Raw genomic sequence first — 15,800 nt, 5'->3', positions numbered from 1 at the left:
AAACTCAGAAGAACACAAATCCAACCTGTTTGCCCTCTCTTGATAGGACAAACCCTCTCATCCCTGGCAAGAGCCTGCTGAATCTCTTTTGGACTGATTAAGTGCTACTTGTATTCCTTTCTTCGGTAAAGGGGACCAAAACTGTGCACAGTACTCAAAGTGTGGCCTCAACAACACACTGTACAATTGTAATACATCCTCTTTATCTCCTCAGCCCCGTTCTTCGTCCCTCAGCCACTCACTGCATCCCACGTACACTTTCTTGTATTCACTTCTTTCCAGTTCTCCCTCGTACCCTTTATCCTTGCCCTGTAATCCTTCCATTTCCCTCCGCTTTCCCTTCTCGCCGGAGACGTAAGTTTAGGCAGGACGGCAGGTGAACTGAAGCCACAGTCAACAATGAAGCCCAGGGTATCCCAGCGTGCACTGCAGCAGAGAAAGCCCTCTATTAAATCCCCCTGAGGCCTTCAGGTGATGTTCTGGAGTGGGGTGACCGACGACTGACTTCAGTCGCTCCTCGGGAATGATAAATCCTGGGGAAGTGGAGGGATGGGTGGATGTTGAATTTGGAACACGGGAGCAGCCTTGGCCCCACAGAACTTTCCTTGCTCTGACCTCAGATACCAACGAGCCCCTCAGTGTTCTGGAGGAGGAAGAGGAACATCATGGGACAGGGCTTCAGCACGGACCCAGGGCCCAGTCAGGTGAGTCCTCTCACCCACCCCGCTGAAGAAACCGGGTCGCTATGTCAATTCGGGGGAGGGGGGGCCATTTGCAAATATTTTTGACTTTCGAAGAGACAGAGTCCAATCACAATGTCTGGGTCCCATTGGACCGACTGTGGTGCAGGGTGAGCAGATCAAAGGACATCCTACTTGTACGTCTTGGGAAAACAGAGAACACAGTGCCCCGGGAGTGTGTGGGGACAGTGTAGAGGGAGCTTCACCCTGTGCCTGACCCCGGGTGTGTGTGATGGGACGGTGCGGAGGGAGCTTCACTCTGTGTCTGACCCCAGGAGTGTGTGATGGGACAGTGTAGAGGGAGCTTCACTCTGTGTCTGACCCCGGGAGTGTGTGATGGGACGGTGTAGAGGGAGCTTCACTCTGTGTCTGACCCCGGGAGTGTGTGATGGGACGGTGTAGAGGGAGCTTCACTCTGTGTCTGACCCCGGGAGTGTGTGATGGGACGGTGTAGAGGGAGCTTCACTCTGTGGCTGATCCCGGGAGTGTGTGATGGGACGGTGTAGAGGGAGCTTCACTCTGTGTCTGATCCCGGGTGTGTGTGATGGGACGGTGTAGAGGGAGCTTCACTCTGTGCCTGACCCCGGGTGTGTGTGATGGGATGGTGTAGAGGGAGCTTCACGCTGTGCCTGACCCTGGGTGTGTGTGATGGGATGGTGTAGAGGGAGCTTCACGCTGTGTCTGACCCCGGGAGTGTGTGATGGGATGGTGTGGAGGGAGCTTCACGCTGTGTCTGATCCCGGGAGTGTGTGATGGGACGGTGTAGAGGGAGCTTCACTCTGTGTCTGATCCCGGGAGTGTATGATGGGATGGTGTGGAGGGAGCTTCACCCTGTGTCTGACCCCGAGAGTGTGTGATGGGACGGTGTAGAGGGAGCTTCACTCTGTGTCTGACCCCGGGTGTGTGTGATGGGACGGTGCGGAGGGAGCTTCACTCTGTGTCTGACCCCGGGAGTGTGTGATTGGGACGGTGTAGAGGGAGCTTCACTCTGTGTCTGACCCCGGGTGTGTGTGACGGGACGGTGTAGAGGGAGCTTCGCTCTGTGTCTGACCCCGGGTGTGTGTGATGGGACGGTGTAGAGGGAGCTTCACTCTGTGTCTGACCCCGGGAGTGTGTGACGGGACGGTGTAGAGGGAGCTTCACTCTGTGTCTGACTCCCTTTTTTCTTTTTTAAATTCCTTTATTACAAAAGACAATCTACAATACCACAAAACTACAACAAACAGAGACAATAACAGTGTCTAAACACAGTCACTAACACAACTAAACTAAATTAAAATATCCCCATCCCTACCAAGGATGGCACTTATCCCCCGTGGTGCCCAACGGTCCCGGAAGGCGTCCATGGTTCCCGTAGACACTGCATATTCCCTCTCTACAGCTATCAGGGCATGGACATAACCCCCCCGGAACATCCCGCTCGGGCAGCACCTTCCGCTACCCGCTTCCAGGATCCACAGATAGCCACCTTAGCTAGTGGGGTGGCATGGTAGTGTAGCGGTTAGCGCGATGCTATTATAGCGCCAGCGATCAGGGTTCGATTCCAGCCTCTGTCTGTAAGGAGTTTGTACGTTCTCCCCGTGTCTGCGTGGGTTTCCTCCGGGTGCTCCGGTTTCCTGCCACGTTCCAAAGACGTACAGGTAGGTTAATTTGGGTTTAAAATGGGCGGCGCGGACTTGTTGGGCTGGAAGGGCCTGTTACCACGCTGTAAATAAAATTTAAAATTTAAATTTAATTTAATTTAGCCAGCCCCAGGAGCAAGTTTACCAGGATATCCTCAGCCCTCCTTGCCCCCCTCCTTACTGGATGACCATAGATGAACAGGTGGGGACTAAAGTGCAGCTAGAAGGCGAGGAGCAGTCCCCGCACTGTGTCTGACCCCGGGAGTGTGTGACGGGACTGTGTAGAGGGAGCTTCACTCTGTGTCTGACCCCGGGAGTGTGTGACAGGACAGTTCAGAGGGAGCTTCACTGTGTGTCTGACACTGGGAGTGTGTGATGGGACAGTGTGGAGGGATCTTCACTCTGTGTCTGACCCCGGGAGTGTGTGATGGGACGGTGTAGAGGGAGCTTCGCTCTGTGTCTGACCCCGGGAGTGTGTGATGGGACGGTGTAGGGGGAGCTTCACTCTGTGTCTGACCCCGGGAGTGTGTGATGGGACGGTGTAGGGGGAGCTTCGCTCTGTGTCTGACTCCAGTCAATTCTCCTTGACACACAGCTCCAATCCCAGATAAAGGTGGCCATGAGGCACCTCTGACCAAGGACACTCCTCAGCCGCCCTGCCCTGTTGCTCACGGAAACCCTTTTGATCAGGACGAGCAGCCCTCTGTTCCATTGGACGCAAACCGCAGCATTCAGAAGCTGAGGACAGAGCAGCTGCCCCAGAGCGCCACGGGAGAGAGTTTGGTCAACCCGCCTGTACCGCAAGCGGCCCATGTAAAGCCCGATGGGCAGGAGTCAACATCTGACCAGCAGCCAATAGCCAGCGCCGTTGAACTGACCAATCCCTTTGAAGACGCCCAGCTCAGTGACCGGGACCTAGAAGTCACCCCCAAACCCACTGCCAATCAACTAGCCGGAGGAGCAAAGCACAATGGGTAAGTGCGAGGGGTTACCATGTGACTAGAACTCCCACCTCATTGGTCAATGCTCATCCAACCAGCTGCTATAGTAGCACTGGATTGGTGACGCCGGTTCGAATCCCACAAGGGCAGTTCCGCGGGGAAGCAAACCCGTGGGGAAACAAACTGCGGCTTTCAAAAATGATCGTGGAGCCATTAATTGTTCTAAGAACCCAGCCAGATTACTGATTCCCTTTGGCCAAGGGATCTTGCTGTCCTGGACCTATCTGCAAGTCCAACCTCACACCAATATTGCCGGGTTATAACCATTCCTGCACAGAAGGGGGCCCTTCGGTCCATCCAATCTGTACTAGTTCTATGTAAAAGCAATCCAGCTAGTCTCACTTGCTCACCTTCCCCGCACCCCCCCCCCCCCCCCCATTGACCCCGTCTACACTTCCCACTGCCTTGGGAAAGCAGCCAACATAATCGAGGACCCCTCCCGCCCCCGTCACACTCTCTTCTCCCCTCCTCCTGTTGGGCAGAAGATACAAAAGCTTAAAAACACACACCACCAGACTCGATGCCTCCTATCCCGCTGTTATCAGACTCTTGAACACCTCACACACTAAAAGATGAACTCGTGATCTCCCAATCTACCTCGTCGTGGCCCTTGCACTTCATTTGTCTGCCTGCACTGCACTTTAACTGCAACACTATATTCTGCATTCTGTTTTCTTTTTGCTACCTTGATGTACTTTTGGATGGCGCGCAAAACAAAAGCTTTCTGCAGGCACCTAAGAGGCTGTTAAACGTGGATGTGCGGGGAATGGAGAGATACGGATCGTGTGCAGGCAGAGGAGATCGTGTTCAGCACAGACATGGTGGGCCGAAGGGCCTGTTCCTGTGCTACGTTCTACTGTATCTCGGTACCATAGAACAGTACAGCACAATACAGGCCCTTCGGCCCACCATGTTGTGCCGACCTTCAAACCTCACCTAAGACTATCTAACCCCTTCCTCCCACATATCCCCCTATTTTAAATTCCTCCATATGCTTATCTAACAATCTTTTGAACTTGATCTGCCTCCACCACTACCCCAGGCAGCGCATTCCATGCCCCAACCACTCTCTGGGTAAAAAACCTCCCTCTGATATCTCCCCACCCATTACTTTAAAGCCATGCCCTCTTGTATTGAGCATTAGTGCCCTGGGAAAGAGGCGCTGGCTGTCCACTCTATCTATGCCTCTTGATATTTTGTACACCTCTATCATGTCTCCCCTCATCCTCCTCCTCTCCAAAGAGTAAAGCTCTAGCTCCCTTAGTCTCTCCTCATAATGCATACCCTCCAAACCAGGCAGCATCCTGGTAAATCTCCTCTGTACCCTTTCCAACGCCTCCACATCCTTCCTATAATGAGGCGACCAGAACTGGACACCAAGTGTGGTCTAACCAGAGTTTTGTAGAGCTGCATCATTACCTCGCTGCTCTTAAACTCGATCCCACGACTTCTGAAAGCTAACGTCCCATAAGCTTTCTTAACTACCCCATCCACCTGTAGCTCCCTAAACTCACACATGACAATAATAAATCAATACCCATATCAATACCAATACCTCCTGCAAATTCTCTTTTTTTTGGGATTCTTTCCCAATTTTAAATGCCCCCGTACTACTTCCCCCTGGATATACAGTCTGGACCCTGACTGCTTGCCGCAGGGAAACATTTTCCCAATGTCACTCTAGGTTCTCCCTGCCTATCGCTTTCACCGGAAGGACTGTGGTGGTTCAAGAAGGCAGCTCATCTCCCCACCCCCACCACCCCCCATCCGCGCCTTCTCAAGGGGGCGGTTAGGGATGGGCAGTAAATGCTGGTGATGTTGAAACTGAAATTCTAAATAACATCTGCACCAGCTGATTAACACACGGCATAAGTTTCAGCTTTAGGTTAGGTTGAGTGAGCTCGGGCTTTTCTCTTTGGAGTGATGAGATGTGACTTGATAGAGGTGTACAAGATGATAAGAGGCATAGATCGAGTGGACAGTCAGAGACTTTTTCCCAGGGCGACAATGGCTAACACGAGGGGCCATAACTTTAAGGTGACTGGAGGAAGGTATAAGGGGGATGTCAGGGGTAAGTTTTTTACACAGGGAGTGGTGGGTGCGTGGAACGCACTGCCGGCGGAGGTTGTGGGGGCAGATACATTAGGGACATTTAAGAGACTCTCAGATAGACACATGAATGATAGAGAAATGGGGGGCTATGTGGTGGGGAAGGGTTAGATCGATCTTAGAGCAGGGTAAAATGTCGGCACGACGTTGTGGGCCGAAGGGCCTGTACTGTGCTGTAGTGTTCTATGTTCTATCAATTTTTAGCCCATCAACGATTTCAACCACTGAGATGACACTTGTAGTTCTCCTCGGTGGAGACTGATGTAAATTATTCACTGAATACCTCAGCTGTGGCCTCTGTTCTACAAATAAATTTCCGTTTTGGTTTCTGACTGACCCCGGCCTCTCCTGCTCACATGACTGCAGAGTATTTTTTGCTTCCTCTTTTACGCTTGCTGGCTCTTGGTGTTTCTTCTCTCCCTTGCTTTCTGTTTGCCTCACACTTCCTCTTCTAGTTCCTCTCTTGACTTTGTGCAGTTGGCCGGGACCTCTCGTATTACCAACCCGGCCGCCGTCTGCTCTCCTTCCCTGCTTGTTTGTGACCCTCTACCTGCTCGGTCATGCGTGGAATTTGGGCTTCAGCTCCAGGGACAAGTTGCACGGCTGCTTTTCCCCTCCTCCACCCATCAGCCACACACCCCTCCCACTGGGTCCCCACCCCACCCCCTTATCTGGTTCCACGCTCCAACTTCCTCTCCTATCAGATCCCACCATCTGCAGCCCCCTTGTCACCTCCACCTATCACCTCTCAGCCTCTGTCGCCACTCCCGCTCTCCCCTCCTCCATCTGCCAATCTTTCGATGACTAGTTTACATAGCTGCTGTGTTCCAAAATCTAACGCAGCTTTCTCAGTGTTATGTCTGGACATTCAACCAACAACCATCAGGGACATCTTCACGAGACGGTGCCTCAAGAAGGCGGCATCCATCACTGAGGACCCTCACCATCCAGGACATGCCCTCTTCTCGTTACTGCCATCGGGGAGGAGGGCCCACACTCAATGATTCAGGAACAACTTCTTCCCCTCTGCCATCAGATCTCTCAATGGTTTATGAATACTACCTTATTATTCCGATTTTTCTGCACACTGTTTATTCATTTATATAATTTATAGATTTGTATGTCTTTGCTGCCGCAAAACAACAAATTTCATGTCATACGTTGTAATAATTCTGATTCCAACTCTCTTAACTTCTTGGCCTTCAATCTTAATGGCAATTAGCTGATAAATTGTTAATGTCTTTTGGAGGTCTCAATATACCACATCGTCTGCATTTCCCCAATTAGTCCTCTCTGTCACTCCTTCGAAAAGCTCGATCAAGTGACATCTGCCCTCCCCACCTCCCTTATTTGCTTCCATGCCCCACCTTCCTCTCCCATCAGATCCCACCATCTGCAGCCCTCTGTCACCTCCACCTCTCACCTCCCAGCTTCCCACTCCCACCCCCCCCCCCAACTTGGATCTACCTATCACTTGCCAGCTCTTACCACACCCCTTCCCCTCTCTCTTTCAGTCCAGATGGAGGGTCTCGACACGAAACGTTGACTGTCCATCTCCCTCCACAGATGCTGCCCGACCCGCTGAGTTCCTCCAGCACTTTGTTTTTTTACATAGTGAAAGGCGTTTAACCTCATCCTATTCGGCCTCCTTCGCTCCAGGGAAAACAGCCCCAGCCTATCCAGTCTCTCCTTATAACTCAAGCCCTCCGGTCCCGTAGTCCCAGCAACATCCTCGTGAATCTTTTTTGCTCCCCCCCCCCCCCCCCCCGGCTCTCCCCCTCTCCCCTCCCCCCCCAATGATGGGTTCATTGAGAATTGGACATCATTCATTGAATGTCAGACTCCATTCACTGAGTGTTGGCTTCGTTGAGCGTTGGACCCTGTTCTTTGAGCATTGGGTTCACTGAGCATGGGACCCAATTGTCTGAGTGTTGGGTTCATTGGAGTGTTGAGTTTTTCAAGTGTTGGACTCCATTCATTGTTGGACCCTGTTTTTCAAATGTTGGACTCCATTCATTGAGTATGGGTTTAAGTGTTGGACCCTGTTGTTTGAGTATTGGGTTCATTGAGTATTGGACTCAATTCATTGAGTATGGGTTTAAGTGTTGGACCCTGTTCTTTGAATGTTGGATTCATTGAGTTTTGGACCTCACTCATTGAGTGTAAGGTTCATTGAGTAATGGACCCCATTCATTGTACAGTTTGCTCTTAATTCCAGGGTCTGGGAGGCCAATAGTGCGAGGAGTGAGAGACCACTGCCCGCTCCCCGGCTAAAGAAGAGACAGAGCAGTCTGACCGTGTCATCGGACTTCACGTCATTGGCCAGTGGGGCCTCTCTGGACACTACAGAAACTTCAGACTCATCGGGGTTGATGGGCCCATCAAGACCACTGCCTAGTGCCATTAGCCAGGGCTCAGTGGTCAACCACAACCTGGCGGTACCAACCTCGTCCACCAGCAATACCCAGGAAGGTGCCACCAGCGGTACTGTGCCAACACCCGGCTCCTCACCCGGGCCGTCTGAGCTGACTCCATCGACGGCGGACACCACGTCGGCGCCAGCCAATCAGAAGCAACCTGAGGCTAAAACCAAGCGGAAAGCCCCGCCGCCTCCGCTGTCCCTCAACGCAAGCTCTGCCTCCCCTGTCAAGGCAGATACCAGCACAGAGACCTCAAGCCAGAAGATGCCAGCAGAACCATCAATAGTTAGTGCTCTCTTTCTCTCAGTCTGGTTGGAGGGCTTCTGGGCCTCTTAACACCCTGGGAAGGAAAAGCCTTTGCTCTGGCTCTCGTGGTAGTTTTACTGATTGAGAAGCTCATTAACAATATACTGGTGAGGATAAACTATAGACTGGTGAGTCTCACATCATTGATAGGTAAGTAATTGGAGAGGATTCTTAGGGATAGGATTTAACGAGCATTTGGAAAATCATGGCCTAGTTAGGGATGGCTTCGTGTGAGGTAAGTCATGAGTAACTCTGAGGTGACTCTGGTCAGATCACACTTGGGAGTATTGTGTTCAGTTCTGGTCACCTCATTATAGGAAGGATGTGGAAGCTTTAGAGAGGGTACAGAGGAGATTTACCGGGATGCTGCCTGGATTGGAGAGCATGTCTTATGAGGATAGGTTGAGCAAGCTGGGGCTTTCCTCTTTGGAGAGGAGGAGGATGAGAGGTGACTTGATAGAGGTGTACAAGATGATAAGAGGCATAGATCGAGTGGACAGTCAGATACTTTTCCCCAGGGTGACAATGGCTAACACGAGGGGGCATAATTTTAAGGTGACTGGAGGAAGGTATAAGGGGGATGTCAGGGGTAAGTTTTTTTTACACAGAGAGTGGTGGGTGCGTGGAACGCACTGCTGGCAGAGGTTGTGGGGGCAGATACATTAGGGACATTTAAAAGACTCTTAGATCGACACATGAATGATAGAGAAATGGAGGGCTATGTGGGAGGGAAGGGTTGGATAGATCTTAGAGCAGGATAAAATGTCAGCACAACATTGTGGGCCGAAGGGCCTGTACTGTGCTGTAGTGTTCTATGTCTTACTAACTTGATTAAGTTTTCTCGAGGAGGTGACGAGGGTGATTGATGAAGGTTGAGCCGTGGATGTTGTCTACGTGGATTTTTGTAAGGCGTTTGACAAGGTCCCTCATTGGGAGGCTCATCCAGAAGATTAAGATGCATGGGATCCACAGTGAATTGGCTGTTTGGATTCAGAATTGGCTTGCCCATAGAAGACAGAGGGTAGTGGTTGATGGGACTTATTCTGGCTGGAGTTCCCTGACTAGTGGTGTTCCGCATGGATCCGTCCTGGGACCTCTGCTGTTTGTGGTATACGTATATATAAATGACCTGGATGAAAATGTCGATGGGTGGGTAAGTTCGCAGACGATAGAAAGATTGGTGGTGTTGTGGATAGTGTAGAAGATTGCCAAAGGATACAGCAGGATATAGGTCAGTTGTAGATATGGGCGGAGAAATGGCAGATGCAGTTTAATCCGGCCAAATGTGAGGTGTTGCACTTTGGGAGATCAAATGTAAAGGGACAGTACACAGTTAATGGCAGGACCCTTAACAGTGTTGATGTACAGAGGGATCTTGGAGTCCAAGTCCATAGCTCCCTGAAGGTAGCTGCACAGGTTGACAGGGTGGTAAGGAAGGCGTACGGCACGCTTGCCTTTATTAGTTGAGGCACTGAGTTCAAGAGCCGGGAAGTTATGTTCCAGCTTTATAAAACGCTAGTTAAGCCGCATCTGGAGTATTGCATTCAATTCTGGTTGCCCCGTTATAGAAAGGATGTGGGGGCTTTGGAGAGGGTGCAGAAGAAGTTCACCAGGATGCTGCCTTGTTTAGATAGCATGAGCTATAAGGAGAGGTTGGACAAACTTGGGTTGTTGTCCCTGGAGCAGTGGAGGCTGAGGGGAGACCTGATGGAAGTTTATAATTATGAGAGGCATAGATAGAGTAGACAGCCAGTATCTTTTTCCCAGGGTCGAAATTTCTAATACCAGAGGGCGTGCATTTAAGGTGAGAGGGGGAAAGTTTAAAGGAGATGTGCGGAGCACGTTTTTTGGTTTACACACACAGGGTGGTGGGTGTGTGGAGCAAGCTGCCAGAGGAAGTGGTGGAGGTGGGGGACAATTACAATGTTTGGACAGGTACATGGATAGGTGAGGTTTGGAGGGATATGGGCCCAAGTGGCAGGGAGGGGCTGAGACCGTGCAGGCCACTGGTCTGACTGCACCCTCTCTTCATTCCCCCCACCACCCCCCCCCCCCCACAGCAGACTCCCCGTCAGAGCACAGCACCGGTCAACCCCAGTCGCTACCTGTTGGACTGGTGCAAGGAGGTGACCAAGACCTACCCACGGCTGAAGATCACCAACTTCACCACCTCCTGGAGGAACGGCCTGGCCTTCTGCGCCATCCTGCACCACTTCCACCCGGGGCTCATGTAAGTACGGCAGCTCCGCCCTGGGACCCACCCCATCCTGCCTGCTCCGCCCTGGAGCCACCTGCACCCCCATGGCTCTGCCCTGGGACCCACCCCATCCTGCCTGCTCTACCCTGTGGCCTACTCCCCATGGCCCTGGTTGTGCCCAGCTCAGCTCCGCCCCGGGACCCATCTCATCCTGCCTACTCCGCTCTGGGGCCTCCTCCCCCTGGCCCTGGCTGTACCCTCCGCCCTGGGGACCCCTCTTCCCCCCCCCCCCCCATGGTGCATCTCCACCCTGGGGCCACCTCCTCCCTCTAGCCCACCCCTGGCTCCAACCTGGGACCTCCCCACAGCACAGCTCCACCACGGGGCCTCTTCCTCCTCTCGCCCTGACAGCCAGGCTCCGCCCTGGAGCCTCTCCATCCACCCTGGTCCTGGCTGTGCCCAGCTTGGCTCTGCCCTGGGGCCACCTCTTTCCCCCACTGGTCAGGCTCCACCCTGGGGCTTCCCCCTCCCTTGGTGCAGCTCTGCCCTGGGGCCTCCCCAGCACAGGTCCACCATGGGGCCCGCGCTCAAAACTTCTATTGGAATCCATTCAAGTTACAGTGACCCATCTCCCAGGCACTGATTAGAATTTGTTCAACCGTTCCAATCATTTGATTCCTCGAGTTTCCCTGGGAATGAGGCGCGCCGGGAGTTTTGCCAAGCAGAGGTTGGTGGGACGGGTCACTGTGGACAGGACCAACCACTTATCTCCCTCCTTCCCTCCCTTTAGAGATTACTCCTCGCTGGATCCCCAAGACATCAAGGCGAACAACAGGAAGGTGAGTCGAGACTTTCACCAGGGAGTTTGGGGGTGGGGGCGGGTCTGGTGGCAAGTCAAAGGTTAAGGGCGGCGCTGGGGTCGTGAGTGAGCCACTTTTAAGGAGGTGACCTCACCTTGGTTCCCATCCCTTCGACCTTCCTCCCATCATGCACTTGGGAGACACCATACCTGGCCCATGGTTGAATGGGAAATGAATGGGTCCTTCCTTGCTTCTGTGAATGACTCCTGACAAAATTCGGCCGACCATCAACCACCCAGTTACACCGATCCCATTTCATTCTCCCCACATTCCCATCGACTGCCCCCAGATCCCGCCCCTCACCCGCACACCAGAGACGATTTACAGCGGCCGATTAACCCCCACCCCCCCCCGACCCCGCACATCATTGGGATGTGGGAGGAAGCCGGAGCACCCGGGGGAAACCCACGGGGTCACAGGGAGAACGTGCAGACTCCTCACACGACACACACACAGCACCGGAGGTCAGGATCGAACCCGGGTCTCTGGAGCCGTGAGGCAGCGGTTCTACCCTATGCGCCGCCCTCCAGTGAGTAAAGGTCCATCATGCTTAAAACTGTTTAATCTAGGGAGCAACTGATGAAACTTTTGTGAACTGCCTCCAGTTCTATACAAGTAAACCCCATCTTAAAGTAAGGAGATAAAACTGTACTCCCGGTTTGACATCACCCACACCCTGAAAAGCCATAGCAAGACTTCTCCAATGTAACACGCCATTCTCCCTTTGTTATAGAACGTAGAACAGTACAGCATAGGAACAGTGGAGATACAAGAGACGGGAGATGCTGGAATCTGGAGCAACACGCAAACTGCTGGAGGAGCTTAGGGGGTCGAGCAGCATCTGTGGGGTGGGGGTGGGAAACCCTGCATTGGGCCGCTTTCCTTTCCTCCCACAGATGCTGCTCGACCCGCTGAGTTCTTCCAGCAGAACGTTTGCTGCTCTGACACGGGAACAGGCCCCTTCGGCCCACAATGTCTGTGCTGACAATGATCCCAAATTAAACTGAACATCTACCTGCGTACGACCCACATTCCCGTGCCTGTCTAAATGCCTCCGAAGTGTTGCTGTCGTATCTGCTTCCACCAACTTTGGCAGCCCGCTCCAAGCGCCCACCCCTCTCTGTGTAAAAATAACCTTGCCCCGCACATCTCCTATAAACTTTCCCCCCTTCTCACCTTCAAGTCTCCCACTCTCATATTTGACATTTCCACCCCTGGGGGGAAAAGCAGACTATCTACACCTCTCATTAATTTTACAAACCTCAGCCTCCACCACTCAAGAGAAAACAACCCACAAGTTTGTCCAACCTCTCCTTCTAACTCATACTCTCTAAACCAGGCAACATTTCTGGACCAAGTTCCCATCTAAGTTAGTCCCATATCCCTCGAAACCTTTCCTATCCACGTACCTGTCCGAGTGCCTTTTAAATGTTGTTAATGTACCTGCCTCAACTGCTTCCTCTGGCAGCTCTGTGGGAAGTTGCCTTCTTCAGCCTGAGAAATATTGGACAGTATTGAATTTAGGAGCTGACCTGTAATGTTGCAGCCATATAGGACCCTGGTCAGACCCCACTTGGAGTACTGTGCTCAGTTCTGGTCACCTCACTACAGGATGTGGAAGCCATAGAGAGGGTGCAGAGGAGATTTACAAGGCTGCTGGATTTACCAGGATTGGGGAGCATGCCCTATGAAAACAGGTTGAGGGAACTCGGCCCTTTCTCCTTAGAGCGACGGAGGATGAGGGGGGAACCTGATAGAGGTGTATAAGATGATGAGAGGCATTGATCGTGTGGATAGTCAGAGGCTTTCTCCCAGGGCTGAAATGGTTGCCTCAAGAGGACACAGGTTTAAAGTTCTGGGGAGTAGGTATAGAGGAGATGTCAGGGGTAAGTTTTTTACTCAGAGTGGTGAGTGTGTGGAATGGGCTGCCGGCAATGGTGGTGGAGGCGGATACGATAGGGTCTTTTAAGAGACTTTTGAATAGATACAAAAATAAAGGGCTACGGGTAAGCCTAGTAATTTCTAAGGTAGGGACATGTTCGGCATAGCTTTGTGGGCCGAAGGGCCTGAATTGTGCTGTAGGTTTTCTATGTTTCTATTTTATTAAATAGCTCTTTATTAAGGACGTTAAATAGATTTAAGTGTAGCGATGCAAAAGTCACTGCAAGCTGGCAGAGAGATGGTTAATCAAAGCTGATGGAACGTTCTCAAGGGGACATGAATAGAATGGTAGATGTGTTTCAGCTGCTTCAAGCTGTGGTTGGGTTGTCGTGTGAAATAACTGTCTATTCTGGACACTATGAGATGGGACAGTGCTGGGGGGGGGGCGGGGGTGTGGTGCAAAAGTGATTCACCAGCATGTAGAGCGATTCAGTTACGAGGAGAGACCGGGTCTGTTCTCTCTGGAGCGGAGGAGGGGTTAAGAGGGGACGTAATTGCGGTGTATAAAATTGAGGGGTATGGATCGGGCAGACTGCAGGAGCCTTTTCCCCAGATCAGAGAGAGATAAAACTAGAGGACACGGATTCAGGGTAAGGGGGGAGAAAGAGGTTTGGAGGGGTCCTTCACCCAAAGAGTGGTGAGTAGCTGGAACGCACTGCCAGAGAGAGAGGTGGAAGCAGAGTCACGACAGCATTTTAAGGAGTGTTGAGATAAGCACTTGAATCGCCCCAGTGTAGAAGGCTCTGGGCCAAGTGCTGGGAGAGGGGAGGGATTCAGATGGGTGTGGATGTGGTGTGCTGAATGGCCGACGTCGCTGGTGTGTGACTCAGGGATTGAGGCACTTTGTGAGGGGAGACAGGGTTAAATCAAGAAAGCAATCACCCGACAGAAGAGCATGTTCCCACTGAAGCGCTTTGAATAAGATTTTGCTGCCTATCTTAGAGTCATACGGCATGGAAACAGGCCAACTCGTTCATGCCAACCAAGATTCCCATCTAAGCCAGTCCCAGTTGCCCACATTTGGGCCATATCCCTCTGAACCTTTCCTATCCGTGTACCTGTCCAAGTGCCTTTTAAATGCTGTTATTGTACCTGCCTCTACCACTTCCTCTGGCAGCTTACAGACCACCCTCTAGGTGAGAAGGTTGCCCTCAGGTTCCTATTAAATCTCTCCCCTTTCACCTTAAACCCATGCCTTCTAGTTCCTGATTCCCCAAGCCTGGGAAACAGACTGTGCACATTCACCCTATCTTTGCCCCTCATGATTTTATACACGTCTATAAGATCACCCCTCATTGTCTGACGCTCCAATGAAAAGTCCCAACTTGCTCAACCTCTCTCCATAACTCAGTCCCTCGAGCCCTGGGAACATTTTTGTAAATCTCCTCTGCATTCTTTCCAACTTTATGGCATCTTTCCTAATAGCAGGGTGACCAAAACTGAACACAATGTTCCAAATGCAGCCTCACCGATGTCTTGTACAGGCACACCAGGACCTCCCAACTTCTATACTCAATGCCCTGACTGATGAAGGCCAGCGTGCCAAATGCTTCATCACCCTGTCTACCTGTGACGCCACTTTCAGGGAACCACGTACCTGTACTCCGAGGTCCCTCTGTCCTACAACACTCCCCAGGGCCCTACTGTTCACTGATTTGACTTTCCAAAATGCGACACCTCGCACTTATCTGAATTAAACTCCATTTGCCATTCGTCTTGGCCTATTTACCCAGCTGATCAAGATTTCCCTGTAAATCCCGACAACCATTTTCACTGTCTACGACACCACCTATTTGAGTATCATCTGCAAACTTACTAACCATGCCTTGTACAATTCTGTCTGAAAATATTCAGGAGATCAGGTGCAGCTGTGGATAGAGAAACAGAGTCAATTTTTCAAGACAATTAGTATTTTATTTTTAGATTAGTGTTTCCTCTGGATGGGGCACGGGGCGCAGAACAAGACTCAAGATCAGAGCCAGGGCAAAGGCAACATAAGAATTGAACTACTGCATAGAGACGAGGCTCACAGGAATAGTGGGCAGACTTTCTGGGCATGTTAACTGGAATTGCAGTTGCTTGCACAGATCCATCCCCCTGCACCCCCAAAGACCAAAATCTAGTCGCAAATAAACAGCTGTTGGAAACCCACAGCACGTCAGGTAGTATCTGCAGAAAGAGAGAAACCGAGTTTAACATTGCAGTTCAAAACCAGAGTTGGAGAACTCTCAGTTACGTGGAAGAGGGTAGAGCCGCTGCCTCGCAGCTCCAACGACCCGGGTTCGATCCCAACCTCCGGCGCTGTGTAGGTTTCCCCAAGCTGCTCCAGTTTCCTCCCACATCCCAACGATGGGCGGGGCTCAGTGGGTTAGTTGGCTGCTAGTGTGTGGGTGAGGGGTAGAATCTGGGGTTGGGGGGAGATTGTGGGAAGAGTTAAGTGGCATCAGTGTGAACAGGTACTGGACGTTTGGCAGGAACTTGGTGGGCCTACAGGCATGTGTTGGGTTACGTGACTGTTTCTGCAGCGGTTCAGGAGACCAGGATACTTGCATGAGGCCAAGAAATGAGTCTCAGCAGGCTGCTGGAATGGGAATGGAAATTGGG

General features: G+C 51.8%; 1 protein-coding gene across 8 annotated transcripts in view; it reads left to right on the top strand.

Annotated features, from left to right (window-relative positions):
- The window catches only part of LOC127587000 (EH domain-binding protein 1-like), a 78,646-nt gene that overhangs the window by 48,813 nt on the left and 14,033 nt on the right, over positions 1-15,800 (top strand). For 7 of the 8 annotated variants that reach the window (XM_052045095.1, XM_052045093.1, XM_052045094.1 and 4 more), the window contains exons 7-11: positions 621-704; positions 2,958-3,336; positions 7,691-8,177; positions 10,259-10,428; positions 11,186-11,234. In XM_052045095.1, the coding sequence (XP_051901055.1) occupies positions 621-704; positions 2,958-3,336; positions 7,691-8,177; positions 10,259-10,428; positions 11,186-11,234 (1,169 nt within the window). The remainder of the gene's footprint in view (positions 1-620; positions 705-2,957; positions 3,337-7,690; positions 8,178-10,258; positions 10,429-11,185; positions 11,235-15,800) is intronic. The other variant, XM_052045089.1, reaches the window with a different exon arrangement.

This window comes from Pristis pectinata, chromosome 38 (genome assembly GCF_009764475.1).
Source record: "Pristis pectinata isolate sPriPec2 chromosome 38, sPriPec2.1.pri, whole genome shotgun sequence".
Taxonomy (NCBI): Eukaryota; Metazoa; Chordata; class Chondrichthyes; order Rhinopristiformes; family Pristidae; genus Pristis; species Pristis pectinata.
Note: the sequence above shows the minus strand (reverse complement) of the source record. Positions and strands in the feature narration are given on the sequence as shown.